At 34.6% G+C, this 25,359-nt stretch overlaps 2 protein-coding genes across 3 annotated transcripts in view; one reads left to right on the top strand and one right to left on the bottom strand.

Annotated features, from left to right (window-relative positions):
* The window catches only part of IMMP2L (inner mitochondrial membrane peptidase subunit 2), a 453,181-nt gene that overhangs the window by 184,061 nt on the left and 243,761 nt on the right, over positions 1-25,359 (top strand). The gene's annotated exons all lie outside the window — the stretch shown is intronic.
* On the bottom strand, positions 2,915-5,144 carry LRRN3 (leucine rich repeat neuronal 3). The gene has a single exon (XM_009961512.2). It carries the CDS (start codon positions 5,039-5,041, stop codon positions 2,915-2,917), a length of 2,127 nt encoding a protein of 708 aa, XP_009959814.1. The 5' UTR covers positions 5,042-5,144.

Here is a 25,359-nt window from a genome sequence, read left to right as displayed (position 1 = left end):
ACCCCATCAGTTAAGCACCCCTACCAAATCACAAATGTTTTATTCTATGAGTCGCTAAAAATTCTGTGATCTTGTAACCTATTGTAGAGACACAGCTGACCCTGTTCTTATGGACATTTTCCTAGTATTTCTTAAAATTTCACTTTTGAGTGATAGCAGTGGAGGCATATTTGCACAACTGAATATTACTCAGTGATGGTTAGTTTACAGAAAATGCATCTTGTTGGTATGCTGAAAAAAAAGCTCAGCATATTCTTTCAGAGATACTTTCAGAGAAGGGAAGGTATGACGTTGTAAAATGCCTTAATCAGGGTCGTGCGAGAAGAGCATTGCAAACCTACTTTAAGAAAATTCAATTATATTTATCTTCTTCTTGGGCATATAAAGGAAATAATTAACATCTTAACAGCAGCAGAATAACCCATTTCTTCTTAAAATGTAAGGTATGTTTTCATCTGATATCAGTATAAAGTATAGAACGATTCAAGTATTTGTGAGATATATTTGGTTACATTTCAGCTCTCAGAATTTTAGTGTGAGAATTCTTTTTTATAAAAATGCATTTTATCTGTCAACAAAAAAATTTAATGAGATTTAAATAAAGTAAATAAAGCCTGTACTTATTCTGTGAGGAGAAAAAGTCTTCTTAGCAGTGCTCCCCATTCGATTTGTATACGTGTGCTGTTTTATGACTGTGCAGAGGTGTTTTTGCCTGAAAAAATGAGATTCTCATTTCTAAGTGCTAAGAGTTGTAAGTTCTAAATGTAGCTTGGTCCCAAAGGTAACCAGACAAGGTACACGGGCGAGGTCCCGCTGGCCAGGACAGAGGCTGCTCGTGGCAGGTCCCGTTGGAGTGGCCGTGTCTGGAGGCTGTCCGCGTCACCGAGCCCTCCTCTGCCCTACATCAGTGCCTTTGTGTGCGGTAGCGAGTCATCAGGTTTGTAAATCTCCTTCTCCAGTGAAACATATCAAACCGATGAATATCCTGAGTTTTGGTAGTTTAAGATTAGTACCAGGTTCTTCTTTCTGCATTTAACAAATTTGAAAAATTACATCATTTAAAAATCCTGGGACTTGACTAGAAAACGGACATCTTTAATGTGAAAGCAAGTTACTCATTAGTACTATGTAAAATGAAATTATTTTTCCATGTGTTTATAAGTGTTTATAGACCAATATTATTTTGAAAATATGCAGCAAACTATAAATAAGTGGAAAACTTAATGTCTAAATACAAGAAGTAACTTCTTTTTGTACCTACAAAAGTTCTATCAGCAGTTCCACAGAAATGTTTACTTCAACCAAATCTGGAAAGATAAAACTTATATTATTACAGAGTTTAAAAAGTGTTAAAGTCTACTAAAGACTTACAAGAAATGTTTATTACTCCTGTTTTTGTAATTCAAGCTACCTATGCATTCTGTGAATATTTACTTCCTTAAGCACAATATTCAGTGATAATAATTTTTTTCTTCATTCTTCCTGTTTTCATGTATATGAACCAAAATAACATAAAAATTTTGCTGTTGCTTTCTTTCACGTCTTTTCATCAGATATCTTAATGGTCAGATGTCTTTTCTCTATTAGGCTTAGGAGTAGTCACTTTTTCCATCCTAACGGAACTGGGTTGTTTGTAATCAGCAGTCTGATCAGCAGCTTCTTGTGCACATTTGCTGCTTATGGACCCAGTCCTACTCCTGTGAGAACTTTAGCTTCAGTATGAGTGGTCAGGTATTCATTGTTCTCTTTTCATTTTGTTTCATTTCATTTCTACTAATAATGTTTCTGTCAGTCATTTATCGCTTGTAACATTGTGAAAGCTGTGGGGGTTTATAAACTAGTCAGTTGTTATTGCTGAACAGAATGTGCAGGTCAGAAAGAAAACCTTAATATCATTTAAACTGCTCAAGCTATCTGAGTTCCCTGTATGGCCAGCCTAAAGTTTAGACATTATAAATAATTGAATTACCCTTTTGACTGAAGACAAAATATTGGATTTATATTATCAGAGTCTAAACATTGAATTGAGTTGTCAGGCTTCTGGGAAAAGACCAAAGCAGCTCAAAACTTGCTGTTATCAGTAGCTAACAATCTATTTCCTGATCAGTCTTATGTCTCCTTCCCAGCCTCCTCCTTTCTTCTTCCTCCCACAATAAGCAACATGTAAAATATGGTGGTTATTATTATGGATAAGTACTTTATAGAGTGTGTTTTATTGCAGTTATACAGCCTAAAACCAGCAAAAATATCGTGTGTGCTCAGATTGGCATTTTAACAGGAGAATATGTAAGGAGATTTTTTATGAGACATTAGAATGAGTTTGTTTATTGTCAGACAAGAGATCCCAAAATGTTTGGGTTTTTTTTTTTGTTTGGTTTTTGTTTGTTTGTTTGTTTTTGTTTTTTTTTAAGAAACAAAGAAGCCAAAAACTATTTTGATTTTAATCAAAAATGTATTTTCCTCATAAAAAAAATTCACATACTCACTGTGTCTACTCTACAGAATTTGTCCATTTCATTACACCATGTGTCAATCCTAGTATATCTGTTCACTGCAAAAACTCGTGGCTAGTGTGTGTAATACAGCACAGGAGGAGGTATTGCTCAGTTCCACTACTTTTATATAATAATTAAAAAAAAAAAATATGGAAAATGTTCTTGGCTACTTGCACTGTATTCCAGACTTAAAAGTCCCATGAAAGTTCAAGAAAATGAACTTAATTGTTTTTGGTTGGTAGAATACCCTTAGAAGCCAGTTAAAGTTCTCTTACGCTGAGTCAGTACATATTCCCATTTGTCGGCAGCAGCAAAGTCCAGGCGTCTGGTTCCTAAAAGAAGTACTTTTTCTTGTTGCCTTTTTATTTAGCACAAATACAGTCATGTGCTTTTTATTTCAGAAGTGATAAATGACATATTTATGACATGTTGGTTGGTACACCTATTACAGTTGCTTTTACTTCCATTGCTGTGCTTTTTTCTTTGCCCATATCCCAGAGACTGATTAGAGGAGGATAAAGCTCATTGAGTGAAAAGGATTGTTTCTTCAGGTAATTCTTTAGATAGCTGTGTCCAGCATCATAGTTCATCTCTCGTGAGATGCAGCTGTAGAGATATATCACAGAGATGATTCCCAAAAGAGCACCAAGGCAGGCAAGGAATCCTATTATGTTGTTCTTTTCGTAGCCTTTCACTGCCAAGTCCAGTCCTTTTGTGGTTACGTTGACACATTGTTTCTTATTCTGTGAATAGATAGTGGGAATATCTATACAAATTTTGTATTCAGTTGATGGATTTAGATGTGTAAGATTATATACCTTTATATCAGATGGTATTCGAGCAATCTGTGCAGCCTGAGAGTTTTCAGCTTTCAGAAAGGCTGTCCATCTAACACTGGACTTCAGAATTTTAGAACTTGCTTTCCATGAAACCAAAACAGAATTAGATTTTATATCTTTTATTTTAATATTCAAAGCTCCATTGCTGTCCTGAGGGAAAGAGCCGTCCACTTTGATCATGACTGACTTTAGGTCTGCCCCAACTAAATTCGTTGCTATACACGTGTATAAGCCACTTTCTTTTTGTGTTACATCGCTTATGTCTAATGTTCCTTCGGAATGAATGTAGTATTTATTAGAGATAGTATTAGGCAAAAGTTTGTGTCCTGATGGTGTTATCCAGTAGATTTCAGGTTCTGGTTCTGCTGTTGCTCTGCAGTGTAGCGAAATATGGCTGCCAGTTTTTAAATCCAGAGTAGATGGAAAACTTTCAGGAGCTATCAGGGGGAGACAGATTTCCATCATTTCCCGGAAGTGTATCTGTCGCACATTCTGGCCTTGGAATTCAGGAGGGTCTACACAAAACAGGGACTCTGGCTCCATGAAGCGAATGTTTGTTTTATTCATGTTAATCCAGCGGATGACGCAATCACATCTAATGGGATTGCTGTGTATACTGACTTCTTTGAGGTTCGGCAAGGATTCTATTGTACTGCGGTACAGGGCACTCAGCGCGTTGCTGTTGAGCATGAGCGATTCCAGCTTGGGAAGTCTGTAGAATGCATTTGGATGAATGTATGATAATCTGGGGTTATTGGTAGCCTCTATTTTTCTTAAATCTGGCAAATTATCAACAGCAAGACTATCTATAGAAATCAGTTCAGGCATATTATTAATTCCTAACTCTTTTAGGTGCAACATATTGGTAAAATCTCCTCGTCGTATTCTGTTAATGGGATTCTTATTTAGATCCAGAAATTTAAGATTTGTAGCCTTTTGAAGAGCAATGTGAGGCACTCTAACAAATCTGTTGTCATAAAACGAAATGCTTTCTAAATTGTCAAGGCCAACCAAAGCATTATCTGGTATTTCAGTGAGATTTATGCCTGCTAAAACTAGGCTGCGCAGATTGATAAGAGGCTTAAAGTTCATATCTTCAATTCTGATTATCGGGTTTTCTCCAATCATGAGAATTTCAAGATTAGGGGTAGCTTCAAACCACTTCCTGTTGATCATTTGCAGACCATTTGAATTGAGATGAAGTCTGAGAAGATTATTGAGGCCTATGAAAGCTCCCGGTGCAATCACAGAAAGCAGATTATGATTAATATAAAGCTCTTGTAAATTGTGGAGTCCAGAGAGACATTCTTCGGGGAGTTCAGTAAGTTTGTTTTCTTCAAGGTACACTGAAAGCAACTGTGGTGTCTTTCTAAGATTAATACTGGTCACTGAGGATAAATTGTTCTGAGATAAATCCAGACCAGTTAAATTCACTGGGAGGTCTACTGAATGTTCAATTTTTGCAATATTATTAGTCTGTAGAAGTAGAACTTGCGTGTCAGCAGGCAGTCTGGCTGGAAAATTAAAAAGGCCTAAGTCATTACAGTCCACTGTTGGAGCCTCCATATACACAGACCTGGGGGTGAACCATGGTCTGATCTCACATATACAGGACTCTGGGCAGTCTGCTTTTTTTTCTACAGCTTGTACTAGTGCAGTGATAACTACGCCAAGTAGAAAATTAATTTTGAGTTGCATGTCCTTCATCTTAGCTCAAATGTTCAGAAAAGTTACAGACCCTTTAGTATTCCACAGTTACAGTTTTGGAATTCAGTATGACCTGGTCAGTTGATAAAACACACACTTGCATTTATCAAATGATGATCGTGAAGGGCTTTCTTCCTGAGGATAAGTGATAAATTTGTAACCAACTTGTCCAGTAGTAAGAGACATTTTGTGGAAATGAAGGTCACTCTCTCCTTGATATCGTAAAATTGATAAGGTTTGTGAAGATGAAGTGTGTATAGATGGTCATAGGAGATTAAGCAATTCATTTATTTAGTAGTATTAACTTCAAATCCCATGATTGATTAGTGTTTGCAGGAATGACAGGATGACCTAAAATATAAGAAGAGGAAATAATTAGTATAAGAAACTGTAAAGTTATAAATTAATTTAGCCATCTTTTGCTCTCTAATGTTAATTATTGCAAGTAAGAAAAGAAAATGACTGTGGTGCCTAGAGTATTGTAGTGGTATCCAGATAGCATAAATGAAGTTAATATAGTAATATATCTTTAGACTTGTAGCTTGTCATACATCCAGTGGAGCATTGCTCTACAGAAAGATGAAGATCCACAAAGTATAAAGCAAAATATATCAGTGAGATTTTTCTACATATTTTATGCGCCTTTAAAATACTTGCTTTTTTCTTTCAGTTATCACTAGAAGCAGACTGAGTTCTGTTGGCTTTGAAAATGTAAACACTGAGCAAATTCCTACAGAGTGTGAATATTTAACTTTTGAACATGGTGTTTATAAATATGAAGAACATAATTTATGTGTAATCAAAGGAAAATGGAATGGTTGGATTAATACACATTCCTAATGATGGCATTCTTAGGCAAGCCTATGAGATATTTGTTCAGAAATATGAAAAATAGATAATCCAGAGTTTTTATTATTTTCGAATTCTTTTTGTAGCTGCTGTTTAGGAAGAAAACTTGATTTTTTCTTTAAAGCAATAATTAGAAAGAAATATGTACCTCATAATAAATAGCTTGTCATCTTGCAAATTCAGGCTAATTACTGGCTTGCTTATTTTGGCTTCAATAACTTCAATTGCAAGGAATAATAATAACAGAAAAGTGTCTTTAGAGTGATAAGAAGGAAAAAAAATCTGCACTAACAGTTGCTTCTTTGGTCTGCAAGAATCTGAAATTTGCTATGAAGTTGCAGATTGTCTTCATGTCCCAAATGACAGTAAAGACTGAAACCTTAGCATCTTGAAGGATCAAATGTGTCCTTTCCAGATTTTTGGTATGTACTTGCTCGTTGCGGAGAACCAAAAAATCCTGCATTGGGTGTACATTGTGTTCCAAGCCATATAATTCCAAAGCTTCTGTGTTTTCATATATTAACTGCTTCATTTACTTCAGAATATAGACTTCATACTAACTTTAACTAGAATTTGTCTCGAAGACTGCCATGTGGCACACATTTATGCCCTCTCCCCTTGCTTCCAGTGTTAAAATCCACAGTGACATTGTTTACAAAGTGTAAGTGAGATAAGATCAATGCTTCATTGACATTGATAAATAACTTTGAGGTGTGGTTGTTACAGACAGATAGAATTGCAAAAGTCCGGTGTCAAAAGATTTGGATTTTAGGTTTCCTTTCCAGTCCCAGGAGGATCAGGCATATTGACTGCATAGGGATTCCATACCAGCTCAGGGGAAAGGTCTTGGACCATGTTGAGTGACATCAGCATTGGACCAATTTGAAGTACATTTGGCAAGTCTTTGAGGCTGCTGTTTGTGTTATGTACGTTTAAGGACATTTAATATTTTATTTTAACATGTAAGTGTATTAATAGAGTGAACAGACAATGTGTGAGATAAACATACAGAAAACATTCTGCTGTTTTGAGGAATAATAATATGTTTTTATGCAAATGGACTGGTTTATACTGAAATGCAAAGACATACCAACTGAAATAGTAAAAATGTAATCTCTTCCTTTGTCCTGGGAAATGAGATGAACTTGAGGCTTGAAGAAAAACAAAGGTTTGCGTTGGACAGTTAAAGCCTATAGCTTGCTCTTTAACTTTGCCACCAGGAGGCAAGGTGATACACCTATATGGAGCACTGCCCCATTTACTAAAGATTTCAGTAGAAATCATCCTATGCCAAATGAACAAATGTAATTTACTATCTAGGGAGAAAAGAGGGTGGCCATGGGGGGATTTTTTTGAGTTATGTTCTTGCTGCACTTTCGAAAGGACATGTCCCATTGACTTCTGGAATCTTATTTGGGTTGTATATTAAAAATGTGAGCGTGGCAAATAAAAAATGTGAACTTCCGATAGTTGAAAGGTCATTGGAAATCTTACCTGAGTAGTAAGTTAATTGAGATTCAACAGGCTGCTACTGCAGATATCTAATCTCAGCATTTTGATCCCACTACGATGCTCAGGGACTTCTGCTCAATACTGGGAAAAGTATTCTAGGGAAGCATAGCTACATAGCTGACCTTGTTTTCTGTTCCTCCCTGGACGTTTGCTATTGGCCACTGTGAAAGATAGGATGTGGACCAAGACGGACTTTTCATGTGTGTCCCAGGTACCTGAGAGGCTGGACCAGTTAGAGCACGTAAACTACATTTTCGTGTACGTTGAGCCAACATCCTCCTGGATTTGAGTTTATACTCCTCCTGAGTTTATATTTCAGCTTATATGGGGTTCTCGAGCCAAGAACAAGGGCACCAGTGGACATTTTCATGTTGTATATATTAGAGTGAGCTTTCTGCAAAAGGCAGCAAAAAAGAAGATGTGAGAGGTCCAGGTTGAAATTCTTCTTCTTTATGATATAATCTGATGTCTTTTCTCTTTCTGGTGAATGCTCCAGCTAATAAGCCACCAGCTCAAGCTCATATGGTGTTCGAGCATAAATCTTTCTTATTTCTCCAGTTAAAGTGCTTCTGCCTTGTGTAAAGTATTCACTGGGGTTGAGTGCCGTGAATAATAGATTGTAGAATAATTTTCACACTCTCTCCCAGCCTGCAGAGTCATCGTTCCAAAATACATTGTTTCACTTCAGAAAGATTTTTGGTTTAAATAGTGGCATGTCTATGTATTGTTTCACATGAAAATTATTTGGTATTAACTGTCATTCAAGGTGGAATAAAAGAATGTTTCTGGAATTGTATGGACATCCGTGGTGGCTTATGAGATCGTGGAATCAGAGTATCTCAGGTTGGAAGGGACCCATAAGGGTCATTGAGTCCAACTCCCTGCTCCCCTCAGGACAACCTAAAACTAGAACATATGGCTGTAGTACATGTCACATGAAATAGTACACAAAAAAGTGAAGTATTGAAATGCATAGCAAAAATTGTATAGAATCATTTGAGTGGCAAAACATTTTTGTTGGTCTTTTTTTTTTTTTTTAATAATAGTATTATTCTGATACACAATGTTGACAAAGAGCATAAGAAAACATAGATTGCTGGTGTTAATTTTCTGGTCCTACTTGAAGACATCGAAACCCAGAAAGAATCGAATTATACAGTATGACTTTGCTTACGCCAACTGGTTGTATTGATTATGTGTGTGTGTATGTAATTAATTTCTAACCTTGAGATGTGCACAAACCATTCTGAACTAAGAAGTGAGCTGCAGTTTACTGCGACAAAATAAACCTCATGTAAATTGATATCTTGCACTCAACACTATAAACGGTAATTGAAGTGCAATTTCCTTGAAGAATGTCGCATCACAGAGATAAATGTATTGGAAAATAAGCATTTAACTTTGTGATACTTTGAACTTTGGGAATGAATTGATTCCCCTTCTTCGTTACTGATAATAGTAAATATGTACTGATAACACTAAATAAAGATTAAATTTAAATACTCATACTAACTGTGATTTTCAGAATTTTTATTAATGAGTTTCAGTGCTTTAAAGCTAAGTGCTTTGTACGACCTGGAGTTTTATGTGAAAGTTTTGCGTTTCAAATGTCCAGTTTTAAAGGTACTAATAAGAAGGACAAAGAGAACCTGAGGGTTATTTGTCCTGTTCCTTTGAGTAGTATTTAAAGTATCTGAAATTTACATACAAAGAGGTTTCCATTCAAAAGTAGATATTTTCTTTAAAAAAAAAAGTATTTCAAATAATGCAATTATGTTAGCATTATTTGTTAAGCAAAATTACTTTATTATAGCTCTTTTGTTAGTGGGCTTTGGTGACCTCTCAAGTTTTTTGATGTGATGCGAGTGATTCTGAAGACTTGTACCTGCTGTGGTGAACAACAGAAAAGCTTGTAGAGATGAGGCTCAGCAGCAACTTATCACCAGTAAGCTGAGCTGTGGGATAAGTGTTTTCATACAAGCAGCAGCAGGAGCTGTGCATGTAATTCTTCACCCAGCTGCATCTATAAATCTTTGTGTGCACTCTGGTTGCACATGTATCCTCATCCAGGTAAACTGGTATGGTTTGCTTCCTAATGTCTGCAATTAAGAAGTCTAAACAGAGTCTGCATCTGAAAAGTTACTATTGCTTATTAGTAATGATATTCAGTATTTTTATTATTGTTTTCATGTACTAGAACATCTGTCCTAAAACTATTTAAATCTTTGTGGACAGATTATTTAATTTCTCCTGGAAGTCCACCCTTGTTGCAATCCATACTTACTGTCTTACAAAATATGGTGTGCCTCTTGCTTTTAAGATATTGTCTCTCGCTTTTAGAAAAATGCACTGTGATATGTGTGATTTTTAGCAGCCTAATTATCTCTTGTGTAGACAATGATTGGTATGTCTTAACTAGGTTCATTTCATTTACTACTATTGACAGCTGGAGCCTTGGTTTACAAGAGGGTATCACCATTATTTGAGCTGGAAAAGGCATTCAGTGAATGAATAAACTGAGCAACGTTTCTCATCACTGGAGCAACAGACAGCTAAGAACCAAGTCAGAGTGGGCAGAAAGGAAAAGAAACACGTCAGGTTTTGGCAATCTTTCTTTTCCACTTCAGCAGTTAGAAAGACAGTGATAAAAACTAAAAATGCAGCAGTTACACTGCAATGTGCCCTGCTGGCAATAAGGCAAACAGTTCACTTCACAAGGACCAATTTAGAGGTGGCAAGCATTTTGAAAACACAGCTGTTCATACAAAGCTACCTTTCAAACACATCAACTGAAAGAGCCACTTCTCAATTCTTGTCATTATAACCACTTTGAGCAGTTCTATGGGCAGAAATCTGGAAATGTCACTAACCAAAAATTGGGCATGAGACATTTCATACCTCGCTTGATTGTAGTTACTGCACTTAGGATTTTTTTGGGTTTTTTAAGTGTTACTTCTGGAAATATACAGACTTCAGTTTGAACGTTTAGTATCTTTATGATAATTTTATATGCCAATTTGTCCGTGTTTGTTTCCTTGGGGAATTTTTTATTACAGCACAATTGATAAAAAGATGCAACAACTTATTTAGTTGACATATTTCAAGAACTGGCACAAAAATCTGTTTGTTTTTTTTTTTCCTCTCTATAAAAATGTGAGTGGGATGTTTTTGTTGAAATATGTACCAAAATTTTGAGACTGAGGCAGGAATGCAAGTTTAGGTTAAAGCACAGAAGATAATAAAATAGATTTTCATAATAGAATCAGTCTTGAAATAAAATATTTCTGGAAGTAATCTCTACTGGCCAGTCTTATGCAGTTGCTGGAAATTATATAGACTTGTAAAAATGGAAAGAATTTCTGCTAGCATATGTAATCTTGCTTTCATTCCACTCTCTAAAGCAAAGAGTTTCGTGCAAATCCTGTTTCTCTTTACAAATACAAATTAACAGTTCATTGTAATATGTTTTTCATGTTTTGTATTCTTAAATATAGCTAACATATAGTCTCACATTAAACATGAATGAGGATTTTTGGAAATTAGTATGTTTCTGACAATCTCAATTCTGAAGTGTTCAACTTGGGCAGCTGGCAGTATCAGCTGACAGATGGATTTTTAGTGTCTTAGGTTGAAAACCTCAAAAGTGAGTATCTGAAATATCTGGACATGTTTGAAAAATTTGTTTGGGACTTCCTGTTGGGATATTGACTAATTTTGGAAATCTACTTTCTTTTTTTTTCTAGTGATTGATTTTTAGAACTTCAGGCTGGCCCTGGATAGCATTGAATGCAAAATGTAAAGGAAATTACAAAGCTGCTTGTATTTATCCCTAGAAGCAATTTGCAGTGTCTGAATAATTATTTCAGCATATGTGTTTATATTTATTTTGAGGACTTGTTACACCTCCTTTTAATTTTTTTTTCCTTACTTGGAATAAATTTGCCTAAGGGAAAGCCACAAGCTTAAAATGTTTAGTATGACTGTAAAACAGGACTAATTCTCACACCTTAGAATATTGCAAGATAAAAATGACAAGATTTTATACATCATTAAAAGTTTTTTATATCCATGGACGTCATGTGCTTTGAGGTTACTTTAATCTACAGATAAAGATAGATGCAGTAAAACATTATGATCAGCTAGATTTACATGCGATTTACGCTCTCTCTTTCACTAATTAGTCTGGTCTACTGTCCTTGTTCTCTTGTTTACTGTATCTTAATGGAATTTAACAGATATCAGAGGAATTATAACCATGTACAATTAATTAAGAACTTACTGTAGTTCTATTTCTTGTATAAATCAAAAATTACATGACGGTATTATGGAAATCGTTGCAATATCATAAATCGTAAAGCTTGGAAAAAACAGTATTTAAAATAGATGTGAAGCAAAAAAAAAACTAAAATGGAAGCCAAAGGAATATTTACCTATGGTATGTGATAACGTATAATGTATATGCTATTTTAAAATAACTTTTCAATGGACTTAAATCAACATTTGATAAAACATTCTTTTGAAAATGGGTGGATGGAATAGATATAGCACTTCTTTCCTAAACTATTTTAAACTGGATTACCATGACTGACCATGGAATGGCAGATATCTATGGCACCACCTGCATGTGAAGTAAGATGTTCGTCAGTTGTAATCACAGCACTTAATAGAAATAGGATAGAATTTTGTTACTATTATTAATTTGGGGGCAGCGGCATTGTGCATTGGAGCCATAGTGGTGGATAAGGACCATGCCGTCTTGTGTGCTAACTCGCTGCAGAACAAAACTGTGAGCATTACTCCATGGAGCTTAAAATTTATATACAAGAAGAGGGACAGCTGATGATTCAGACAGGGCAAGAAAAAAACTCACTATGAAAATCTCCTAGTATCCTTGAGTTTATTCTTTTCCTCTAACTATAGTCTGGTAGTTTACTATCATTATCCTGGATTATTTTTCCAGGCTTTGATTTTAGATTTTCTGTCTGTAGCGCTCTCTCTCTCATGTGCTTTTACCTTTTAATCACACACTGCCTAGCCTTTGAATACATTTGACCTTTTCACAAATGTAAAATGTAAAAGAAGACGAAAAGTTTGTTTGATGATACTTGGTAAAGAAATTAATCATTTAAGTAATTACAATTACCTCTTTTTTTTTACTTCGCCTAATATGAAGTGCACAAAGTAAGTTTTAGGTCTTCTTTTTGAGTGAACCGAGATGTTAGAAAATTATGTGACAAGAGGATGAATTTCAGTGGAAGTTGCCCATTTCTTTATTTATGTTCTAATTCTAATATGACATTCAAAGTCCTCTTGCAATATTTGAAATATGTGGTAGTTAATAGTTAGACTATGTAATTTCACATACTTGGATTAATTGTAAAAGAAACTTTAAAAAGAATCTGAACTGATTTCTTATTTCTTCATAAATCAGACACTGAATGTATAGTTCTGATGTTTTTAAAAATTTAACTCATTGCTAGTATTACTTGTTTTGATTTTTTTCTTAAGTAATAACTGCATATATATATTTTCTAGTTGTCAGAGAAAATAGCAAGGATTAAATGTTTAAAGTAACTTTTCGAAGTACTTAGATCTTTGGTATCCTTGTTATAGTCCTTAGCTTTAGAAAGGTTTCACTGTGTGACTTATTTATCATTGCCATTATCAAGCAATTAAGTCAAAAAAATCATTGGTGTAACTTGAGAAAGTAATGTGTTAGTTTAATTTAGATTTATTCCTACATGTTCAACTTCTTTTTGACAGTTGTCGTGTTAGTAGTGGAGAAGCGCATATTGGCAGTTACCTAGGCACATAGTTGGCAAGAGAGCAGTCACGTTCTGGATGTGGGTGAATGTACCGAGTTACCAGATGCTTCAAGCAGATGGCCAGAACTAAAGATGAGTGAGACCAGTTTTTGCTTGATTTTCTAGAAAGCTACCGTACTGATTCTGGAGGTCTATAGTACATTTGACTAGCAAAAAAGCCTAACCAAAATCCAGCAGATCTATTGGCAAAATCTGCATTTTGTGATTTTTTTTTTTTTTTTTTCCTTTGTGCTTTTAGAATGTAAATATTAAACATGCCTAAAACAGAAATAGGTGTGTTCAGGTAGTTGTAGCAAAGAGAGCGAAAGATAGTGGCTGTACTTAGCAGATAATATTTTGTTTGGGATTTTTTTTTTTAATTTATCATGGGAAAAAGGTCACTGTAATAAAATTGGCATAATAATAAACATAATTTTAGGAGTTACATTTTCTGTTCTAGAATTTTTCCATAGCAAAGATTTAGGCTTGAAAGACCGACATTAATTTAAATTGGCAGTCTTTAATGGCGAACTCCTAATGTTTAGTGAATTTGTCTTTTAGTTTTTGGTATATTTGTGATTTGTTTTGGAAAATGCTCACATCAAGGTAAATGCCCTTGCAATAATTTAAAAAAAAATAAATTTCTGTGTACACTGTATTGATTATCAACTATAATAATCTAAAGATATACAAGGGCTTAATGAATGCAGTTATATCATGAAAGTCCTGCTACAATCCCAGCCAGTATTTGATGTATACTTACATTACATGGAATATGGTTTGAGGTCTGTGAAGGAAAAAAATTGCTTGTCATCCTGGTAAGCAGAAATTCCTTACTAAAAGACAAAAGTAATTTATTTTTGAGGTGCCACTAGTAGATGAGATATTTTCTATTTCATGAATTTTCCTACCAAATTAGGCTGAATTGCTTTAACTTCATAATTGTGAATATGTTGGGTGATTAGTTTCATTCTGAGCCGCCTGGGGAACCAGGTTCACAATGTATTGTTCAACAGAAATGGATAATTTTTTTTTAATCTTGCTTGAGGCAGTGTAGAGAAATGGATTGTTGAAAAAACAATTTCAGGATGCAAAAACTGACAATGCATAAAACAGAATATTATTGTAAAGATTAGGAAATAAAAGTTCCGTTTTCTGCTGTGTTTTATATCAGTTGGAGTGATTTATGCGTACTCATAAATTACCAGCTCATAGAGATACTGTCATTTCTGATTGCAGAAAGTATTTTGGTTTGTATTTAGTTTTAATTACAGTTTTTGCTCAGCTGAGCATCTGATTAATAACATTACATCTTAAGTTTTTTTATATGATTTGCAAAACTAATGTTATTTTTAGACCTGAAATTATTGCTTTTTGTGCTTTTATGACCCAGTCGTCAGCTCTAATCCACACTACAGGATTCATTTCTTATTCCCCCAGAAATGAATACATTAAAATGCTGATCCTACTTTCTCTTTATGATTTGCTTTTTAAAATCAGACCAGAAGAAAGAGGATAAATACAAGATAAATACATAGCAACACTTAGAATTGAGTATCCTTTCGACTGTGTGGCACTACAGCTAAATAATCATATAGTTCCTGAAACAGTAACTGAATCCTCTTTCAAGTCTTTTTCCTTTCCTTTTAAAATTTCAAATTTATTGTACCTCTCCAGCGTGTGTAGATTCATAGCCGCCTTCCCCACACCATTTTTTCCCAATGTACAATCATTCTAGTGTTTCCTATGATTTTAACATATTTTGTGTGAAAAATTCACTCAGTCCCTTAAGGTTAGAAGATTTGGCTCATTTGCATGTCACTGAACAGGATTATTTCGATTATGACACTTATATGATGTAGCCACATCTTGGTTTTGTATTTCTTTCGTACCTCTCCAGCATCTATCATCCTTTTACATCACCTTTCTGCATTTTGGATGCCAGATCTGGCAGCAGTATAAAAATTAACATGCTGATCTCCCAGAGAATTTTGACCAGTATTTACTGTTCACATATTCAAGTCAATCAACCAGATTGTGATCACTGTATTCAAAGCCTGCACTAGATTTTCCTTGACGAGCGTAATTTCTCTTGCATTTTGTTATGATTCCTACTGACGATTCAAAGACTGTGCATAGACATATCTGTTGTAGGTGCCTATGTAAAGACACGTAGGAACAGTACCTCACATGTTACGATAAGAATGTTAGAGATGCACAGATACATTTGTGCAATGAAATGCATCTTACATTATGGGAAAATGGCTCTTCAAACTGAACAAAAGATAAGTTTCAATTAAGATACTAAAAACCTCCTATTAGTAGTGATTATGGAATGACAGAGTTGTTCATCACTGATGTTGAAATGGGATAGATGAACCATTTCAAATGGTCCTTCCAGTTTGTCCTTCCAAAGATGGATTAGGCATAATTTTGTAATAATGATAGTGTTAAGTTGAAGCAAACTGCTTTATATTATAAGACATTTGTTTTTAAGTCTGATTCCAGCCTTTCTGCTTTCAAACAATGACATGGTTCTCTTTTCCAGCAGTAAACTGACTTGAATAAGTAAAGAAAGGTATTTCAATAGTGTGACATTTCACTACTGTGAAATGATGAATTATGCTTTCAGGGTTTCAGGGTCTAGTAGTAATTTCTGCTTCAAAGTTGGAAGACATCAGAGGGAATATCAGAAGTAAGGAGAAAGACTTGGTATTCTTGCTTACTCATGGGAGGACCACTGGCACTAGAATGCCTGTGCAACAGCAAATACAAACCTAGCATATGCCAAAACCCATTAGTTTTGTATATCAACTACAGGTAAGAACTTATGAAATGCTGTATATGGTTCTGGTCACTAAGGTTCAGTAAAATAAATTGGAATTAGGATGGAATCAGTTAGTATGAGGAAAATTATAATGAATTTTCTGAAAGGAAACTAGGAAAAAGAATACGCTTCCTCTGTAAAACAATTTTAGATTTGTTGATAGCAGAGGAGGAATAGTTGTTAGTTATTTGTACAAATATTAAGTGCAGTGTTATATCATTTACAGGTAGATGAGTAGTAGTTATATATATTGGAAAACCTGGACTTGTTTCTCTTCGTGTATGTACATGATGATTCTAAGAAAATATGTAATCTAAGAAGGGCCATATGAAGATTTAATTGCAAATATGTTATTCCAGTTCTTAAAAATATTCTCAAAAATTGTCCCATTCTATTGCTGCTGGTCTTCATGAATTAATAAGCTGTTCTCCCCAGTTAACTAGGAGGATGTATGGAAACTGATTAGAACAAATGGAAAATACATACTAGCATGTATAGAAAGAACTCGGAGTATGTGTGGAAGAAACATAACAGGCAAACATAATGGAAGAATGCTTTGTGTCCTATGTAAATGCTTGTGAAGCAAGCATTTGAAATGTATTTGAAAAAAATACATTTTCTGGAAACATACCATAATTTCTAGACTGCATCCCATAATGTAATAGAAGTAAGTAGAAACAGAAGGGTAGAATGGTGGGGTTTTTGAGGGATATGGGTGTTTCAATAACCTTCTCAGAAATTGCCCTTGGGGTTTTAGAATGTTCCACTGCTCTCCACAAGAAATAAAAGCGGTTGGGATACCAAAGTTGCCTGAGTTTCTTTGAAGTAATCCATATAATTTGCAGTATTTAAAGCTAACCATGCTGCTGTAGTTCAGAAAAGGAAAGTACACATATACCATGGAGGTTTAAAGCCGAGGACACATATCAGCTCTCTGACATTTGGAAGGCTTGATTTACCTCTTAGCTGGTCCTTCCTCAGCTAGTATGTTAAAACCCAGGCAGACAGCGTCTCAAGAGCATTTGATCCGCCATCTCAAAAGTTAGATTCAGGTGGCAAGGTGTTTCTGTAAAAGTTGAAGTAGGTCCACTTTCTTCCAGTAGTGTGTAATAGGTAGTGCAGATACTTTTGAAGACAAATAGCCAATTCCCTTGAGTTAGCTGATGCAATACACAAACCAATACCAATAAAAGTGCATTGAGGATTAATTTCGTTAACCACAATTATAAACAGGTAAATGACAATAATTTAGCTTTGGTGCGTGGCTTTTTCTGTAGTTCTTATAAATGTGAACTGAATATGTAGTTTCAGTTTTCTTATAGTATAATTATCCCTCCTTCAGGCCATAGTTGTCACCTTGTTCAATATTATAATGATGGAAATTATAAACCACCTGTCTGTCTCCTTGAAAATGACTCCATGTCCTCTGTTAATGAGCATAGAAATGTCACCTGAAATTGCTTGAACATTCTTAATACAAAGAAAACAAAGCATTTGAAGTTAAAAATCCATACCAGTTGTTAAGTTTGTCTTAGCATGCTTTAAACTGTCCTTATCGTGGTATCCTATTGTATGTGGGAAATGTAAATTTTGAAAGTAAATCCAGATTTAACTTCCATCATTTGGAACAGAAAGTGCAGAACAGTGAGCATTCTAACTCCTATATTTTCAAACCCTGACTGATCAGGTTCAGTTTCCACTACTGGTTGTGGAAAACGATCATGATGTATTCCTGAAATTTGAACTCTGAATCTCCAGTGCCATCCAGTAACTTTCAGTTGCTTAAAGGTTGTGATTCTTCTGGAATTAAATGAATAGGCAAAGCAACACATCTGAATGGCTAAGAACTTGAAAAGTCCTGAAAACATTTCTGTGAAGGTGACAGAATGCTCTTTTCTGTCTCCTGTCATTCATGAGAGATAATGTGAGCCACATCCAGGGAAGGTGAAGTAGCATTTGAAAGTTACAGAAAGTAATGAGTAGAAACTTACGGTAGTTAAGAGGTGAAGTAGCTTTATTTGGCAGTCCTTCAGGAGCAGGCTTTTAGGATTGATCAAGACTTGCATTACAAGCAGTAAGGAAAATAGCCTAAAGGCTATAAAAATGTTTGGCTTGAAAATTGAGTTTTAGTTTCATTATATTTCCTATGTTGCTGCTAAACATTAGAATTTAATGGCAATTGATAAGTTACAAGTAAACTTCCTGGTTACTTACTCTTTTTCTACAAACAATTATTCAAGGATCAAGTTTTAAAACATTTAAAACATTTTCAGTTTGTTAATAAAAGTCTCTGTTGAAACAAATTACTGAAGAATTATTGAGATGAGTTCTCTTTATAGTCAGGATGTCTAAATCCTTTTTAATATCCTTGTAGTTACAGAGTCATATGGACACAGAAAACTGATATTCACTAGTTTAACTTTTTGTTGAAAGATGGACAATCTACTGCAAGTGGAGGCAGATATTTATCTACAAACCCCTAGCATTATCTTGAAAGAAATAAAAATGGAAGACTGCAGTTACATATTGCTGAAGTTACAGCGAAGCTTGGTATTCCTTTGAAAATTGTCATCTGCGCCAGTCCAAAAAGGTTTCACAAGAGATAGTGCAGGTTGTGTTATCAGTGGCTTGGTCTATTACAAAACTCTTTTTTTTTGGTCAAGGGAATTCCTGCTTTGAAATGGATTGGTGTTTTGTTGAGACTTAACATCTTCTGAATGTATCTATCTCCAGCAGGTTTGTGCATCCTTTTCCTTATTATGGCTGTCCAGGATGATGACCTAATAAATAAGATGGTATCAAAGATGTTTGGGGTGTAGGCAATGCTCACTTAATGTTTGCAGATCAAAATGTTAACTATTTAGTTATGATCATCTGATAAGCACTCATAGATGTTTTTTCTTAGGCTGAATAAACTCACTGCAATATTGGGTACCTGTCAAACTGATAATCTAGGTAATGTTAAGGTGAAGGAGTCTTGATGAGTTTCATTTGTTCCTCCTTCTGGTCTTCCAAGCTATTTTCAGGGTTTTAATTCTTCCAGGAATTGCTGTAGGACCTCCCCTTGGTGATTGTGTCACAGCAGTAAGAAATCCATTCTGCTGAAGCAGAAAAGCTCCTTATTACTGCCTCCAAATGCTTCTTCACTATATATAGACTTAATTTCTAGAACTGTTGAGACGCAACATTTCTCTCCTCTGAACTTGTTACAGAATGCAAAAAGAACCTTACAACCCACTATTTCTGATGAATAGTTTGTTTTGATTTATTATGTTTTCCTATATAGATAAAATAGTAGATTATATACTGATGTAATCCTTGAAATGTAATAAAAGATAAATCTGCACATTCTAATGAAAAAAAATCTTTCTGCTTCATTTGCTTAATTGTGAAGTAGCATATTTTTCAAGCTGTTATTAAGGTTTGAAATGATTAGCCTTCATTAGTTTGGTAATTGGTTTAGACAGATTGTTTTGGAACAAGCTCATTCCTATCTTACTGCTACCGAGTCTATAATATTTTTGTTACAAAAGTCACTCTCAAAGAATTTTTCACCATGGTTTTAATTGTTTTCTCTTTTAAAAATAAGAATAGCTAAGAAGCATGAAACAGAATTTGTTTCACTGGAAAAAAATCCTTAATTCCAGAGGCTACACACACTAGTTTGGTAATTTAGTGTTTAAAGTGTTAGGCTTCCATTCTGCACGTCATAGAAAGAATGTTGCAGGGTTAAGTGGATTTTACAAATAGGAACCAGACAAATGCAGGTAATTATCTGGCTCTATCAGGCAACATACTTTTAAAGCAACAGTTGTTTTAATATAGTCTTTAAAAATAAAAATATTCTCCAAAATATCCTTTTTTACGTTCAAGATTATTATCATCAGATTTCATTGTCTTCTGTCTGATGTGACAATATTAATGGGGGCACTGACACTTGCTGCAATACCACATCTATTTCTTCATAAAATAGACATTGTCAGTAGAGTTAAAAATAAAGTTGCAGAGATTGTCCATGAGAAAGGAGAATACAGATAGAGGATTCTGCAGTTTGGACATGTGTTAGAATCCAGCTGAGTTTAATTGTGGTCTCGTTTAATTTTATGACTGGAAAATATTCAGAATACTCATTGATTGGAAATCGACTTAAGGTAGCACAATCCATATCTTTCAGCTTTGCATATCCTGTTTTGGGGGATGCTGATATGTAGCATTCAAACTCTTCAGCATGACTTTGATTTGATTTTTTTTTTCTTTTCTTCTTTTTTTTTAATTTGGTCATCTCAGTTGCAGCTTAGCTTTATAAAACAGCTGTGGAATTATTAGGAATTTGTTAACTTCCTCCCTGATGACTAGAATTCTGAGCACAATTTAAAGTGATAACATAATAAATTAAAAAGTTGATTTATTCTGAAAGCTATATGTACAGACAGCTGTAACAGTTTTTCTAGAGGCAGATGAGGGTAAGATGTGGAGAAAGAGAAAGGGAGTTGTATATTTTCCCTCTATTTTGTCATTCTCTTCTTTGGTAACTACTATCTTTGGTAGTTAACTGAGTTGGAAGTAAAACTGAATTGATGTTAACTTTATTCTACTTCTGCTGTGTACTCAGTGAATTCCAGCACTTCTCAGGGAAAAAGAAAAAAAAAGAAAAAGAAGAAGGAGATTTCATTGCTTTGTCCTTTGAGGGCTCAGGCTAAGGCTATCTGTCTAATGGCTATTTGGGGACCCATATGGTAAGAATCAGACTTCTCAGTCTTTTCTAGGCCCAAAAGAGACAAGTGAAACCAGCAGCTACCATGACATCAGCCTGCTCAAGAGCTCAGCTTTATCACACAGAATCTGAAAGATCTCAAATTCTAGCCTAAACTCCATGTCTCTTTGGGTTATCAATGTTTCCTACTTTCTGTAGTGTGCTGTCATGCATATTAGATTTCACTTGCCAGTTCCAAATTACAGAATTTAACTACAAGTTCTTTTGAATACTTTTTGGTTTTCTTGCATTTAAGCAATTTGAATAAATACAATAAATCATATTTGTTGTTTGATATTCTGAGTTTGCTGTTTACTCTGTGTAATACTTTGTTGGAGCTACTTTCAAAGTGAATGATTCACTTTTCATTACTATTGCTTATGAACTTTGTTGAATACAAACCAGAATTTGCTTTGCAGCTGAACAATTTCAAGTAATAGACCCAAAGTTCATTTTGCACAGCTTTTTGTGTGAACGCAGATTTATTCATACAAACAAATTTGAAAAGAAAAAAAAGGGATGCAAATACTGTCCTGAAATATCATTCAGAATGTCTCAAGTGAGCTTTGCACATGTTTCTTGCATGCTTTTCCCAGGTTTATCTTCCTATGTTATAGACTTAAGTTCTAAAAATGCTAGAAATACTTCTAGAAATAGTTGTAAATTATTTCCTGAATTCTTATATGCAAGGAACTTGAACAGAATGGTCCAGTGCACACTGCTTTTTTTCTGCTGAGAGATGCTTTTCATGCCACTTAGAAAAGTCTATTAATTCCTAAGGGCTCAATTGTGTCTGGTTAGGCATAGATTATTGAATAGTGTGGTGACGAGCTTCATTTTCTAAGATAACCACATGGACCTAGAGTGCCTCTGGAGCTTACACTTGCACAGAGTCACAAAAAACCTTATCTTTCTAAGATAACCACATTGACCTAGAATGCCTCTGGCTGTGGAAATGGTGGATTTGAGGGCAAAAACTTGAATATGGGGTTCTCAAATCTCATTTATGATATGAAAAGCAAAAATCAACACAAGCCACTCTTTTCCATATAAACAAGAAGATTTCTGACTCTCTTTCCTCTCTGCCTACTGACAGAGATCTAGTCACAATCAGGTTAGATTTGCATCAGTTTGCTTCAATGTTAAAAATAAAAATGAAATTTTATTGAAACAAAACATATTATAATAAAGAAGCTGCATTTTAAGACACCAGGTTGTGAATTTTCATTGATAAGAAAAGTATTGTTCAGATAAATCATCTGGAATGTTTATTATACACACCAAATTATTGCTCACTCACTTTGAAAGAACATGTCTATGGCCTTGACATTTAACCAGAGCAAGAATGGCATTTATTGAATCTCATATTCAGTAAGTCACCAATTAAAATTAGTTTTCTTAAGGCCAGTAAAATGCAAAATGCTTGTTATTTTTATACAGATTTTTCTTTGATTACTTTATGTGCTTGTACTTTCCCTTGAAGACATGTGTTTGGGGACTTTAGCTCTAGAGTAGCTTTAAAAAAAATTTCTCTCTCTCTCATATTCCATATATTTATTTTATCTGTTTATCTCTCTATACCAACACAAGACAAACCACAAGCAGGATTTTATTTAAAAAGAAAGAGAACAATTTCTAGACGTATATATATGTATACACTTAAAAGTCATTAAAAGGTTTCTATTGAATGTGTACGTGGAGCAGGTATTAAGTTTATATAAGAACTAAAGTAAATAACATACGGAGAGCTAGCACTGACTTGAATGCCTATGTACAGATAAATTGTACAACATACAACTTCTGTGCTGTTGAGTGGCTCTGCATATCTCTACTGAGTGTGCCTAAATGTGATAAAATCATTATAAATTCTCATTAATTGATGAAGGATTTGATACACTCAAAGAACTACTCTGAATATTCCTTGGTAGAAATTAAAGGTTATCTAGTATTTTGACTCTAGTTTTGCTTGTTTAATAGAGATGTAGATTACAGTTTATTGGTATTTACATCCTTGGTAATTGTTTTGCATCTCACTATAAAGAACTAGGCTGAATACATGCATAACATATTAGAAATGCCATTAAGCAAATGATTCTGAATTAATGTTTTGCCTCTCTATGCTATGCAAAACAAATTTTCCCCAATTAATTTACAATTGATTACTCTATGTTGTGCCCCAAGGGAATGCAAAAAAAAGTCTGTTTATATGTTCCCTGCTATTCTGCTTCTGTAGTTTGATTAAACTAAACATCAAAAGAATAATTTATTTTATGTATTACTAAAGGTAAATTAGTTTAAGTTGTAAGAATCTAATCACTTCTTTGTGTGTGTGTGTGTGTTCTGGACAAGTGTAGCATTGCACCTGAATTTGTTGTGTTTATTTTTATGTATCTGTAATAATTTTTTGAAGTATATGTTCTTCCAAAGGGAAACATGTGCTTTTGACATTTGTACTGCCCAACATGCGTAGGTATATGTGGTATATATGAAATTAATGTCATACTTAGTCAATTCACAGACATCCCATAAGCTTTCGTTAATGTCTGAGGCACTTTTAGCTCTAATTCTTCCCAAAGCCTAAATATAGAATTAGGCTTTATTAGTTTACCCTCCCAATCCAAGAGGCTCCTATGCTACAAGACTCATTCAAAACTTCTAACCTGTTCAGGACTTCTACAAGTGCTGTAGTCTTATGTCAATCTAATACTATAATTTACAGTTTTAGCCAAATACCATTCTTCATAAGTTTTACAAAATCTTCATCCCTGATAACTGCAGAAAACATTTATCTGGGGTTGTTTTCTTCTGTTGAGCTGTTCCTCAGCTTTTGTATTCTTTCCTAAGGTACATGATGGTACAGAAGAAATCAGCAGAGACCAGTAGAATAGGCAGAGCAGCATTTACTTGTTAGAGCTTGTGAAAATAGCTGGTGGGAAGAATGTTCAAACATACAAATGCTTATATAAATCCAAGGACCTTTTCATTTTTGATTATTCTGTTTCAAGTACAAATTTAGAAATATTTTTATTATCTGAATGGGCACAATCATGTATTTAGAACAAGGAGTCAGAATTTAACCAAATCTTTTCCTCTATTCTATCCAAAAACATGTTCATATAGAAACCAGAAAAAAAATGCACTGCGAAATGGGGAAAAAAAGCTCAAGATTCTTAGCTTGACCTATGAACTATAAATTATGAGTCCTAGCTTGAATCCTGTGCTGACTGCTCAGAAAACGTCTGTCTCTAGGACCTGAGTTGTGGATCTCAGGTGAACAGAGAGGCGTCTTTCCAGACTTCAAAAGCAAAAACATGACAGAGTTTTCTTTAAGGTGTGTTCGTTAATGGCTAACTGCAGTTGTCTCCCTTTTTAGCATGCTGGTTGTTTTGTACTACTACTGCAAGGCATCTCCTCTAAATTATATAGGGCCTGCGCACATAACAAAGAGTTCATTTAATTTTGGGGAGGGAGGGCAGATGATTAACTGAAATGCTTGAATTCTTACTTTGAACTAAATCTTAACCTTGACAGATGATGGGAATTGATACTTTATGATTATGCTTTGGAAGGTAATATCTCCTACATCGTTAAAGAACTTTTGAGTTTCACTTGTTTGCTATAGAAGTCTACTAGAACTATATTAAAAAGAGAATGCAGAAAACAACTGTCAGGTTGGATAGAATACACATTTTTCTCCGTACAACCCTTAGTCTTTCTTTTTAATTTACACATAAAGCAATAAAGAAAATGAGATTGCAAAATGATACATGCAAAATATATACAACTACACTTTCTTTAATATGCCTTCTTAAAACTTTGAGAAAATAACGTGAACATGTTGTGACACTTAGTTCCCGATTCTCTGTGGTGCTGAGAGATCCTGATAAAAGTGCACAGTATTATTCTTTTATAGTCTGCTCTGTATTTCAGAAATAAACTGAGTAACATGTGGCAGTTGCTAGGGTAACCATTTTTTTGCATTTTGCAGAAAAAGTCCAAGAATAAAACACATGTAAATTGACAGTGTGGAAAGCAGTATCATATACAGTCTCATATTCTCAATTTGTTCTTTATGGTTTTGCTCTGTAGTATTTACATAACAATGAATTTGATCTGCTTCAGCTTGTACCTTGAATCTCCCATACAATTGTATTTAAGCATTCAGCTACTAAGCTTAAACTGTTTTTTGCCCTGTCAGATTATCTGTATTTACTGTTCATAAGACATAGCTGTGATTGCTGCAAGTGCTGATCAAGTTCGCTGGGTGTGATTATCAGGTCATGTAGGCAGAAATGCAATTGAATTTTAAAAGTTGTCCTTTGCACTTAAATATGAATTTCTGTTATTGGTCAAATTCCATTAAGCATCTATCTTGAATATGAGTGTCTGAGTGAAAAGCCAGCAGGCATTTAGAAAGACGAGATTTCGTTGTTCACACAAGTCCAATTTAGGGCCTGAACAGGAGTTCTTATTAAGGAAAACTTTTTTGTGCTTGTTTTGGAAAATGTTTGGTAATGGATTCTGCAAGTTGTTGCATAATGTGAAATGCATCCTTGTTACAAGAGGAAAGTCA

The sequence above is a fragment of the Leptosomus discolor genome, chromosome 1 (genome assembly GCF_034619465.1).
Source record: "Leptosomus discolor isolate bLepDis1 chromosome 1, bLepDis1.hap2, whole genome shotgun sequence".
NCBI lineage: Eukaryota > Metazoa > Chordata > Aves > Leptosomiformes > Leptosomidae > Leptosomus > Leptosomus discolor.
Note: the sequence above shows the minus strand (reverse complement) of the source record. Positions and strands in the feature narration are given on the sequence as shown.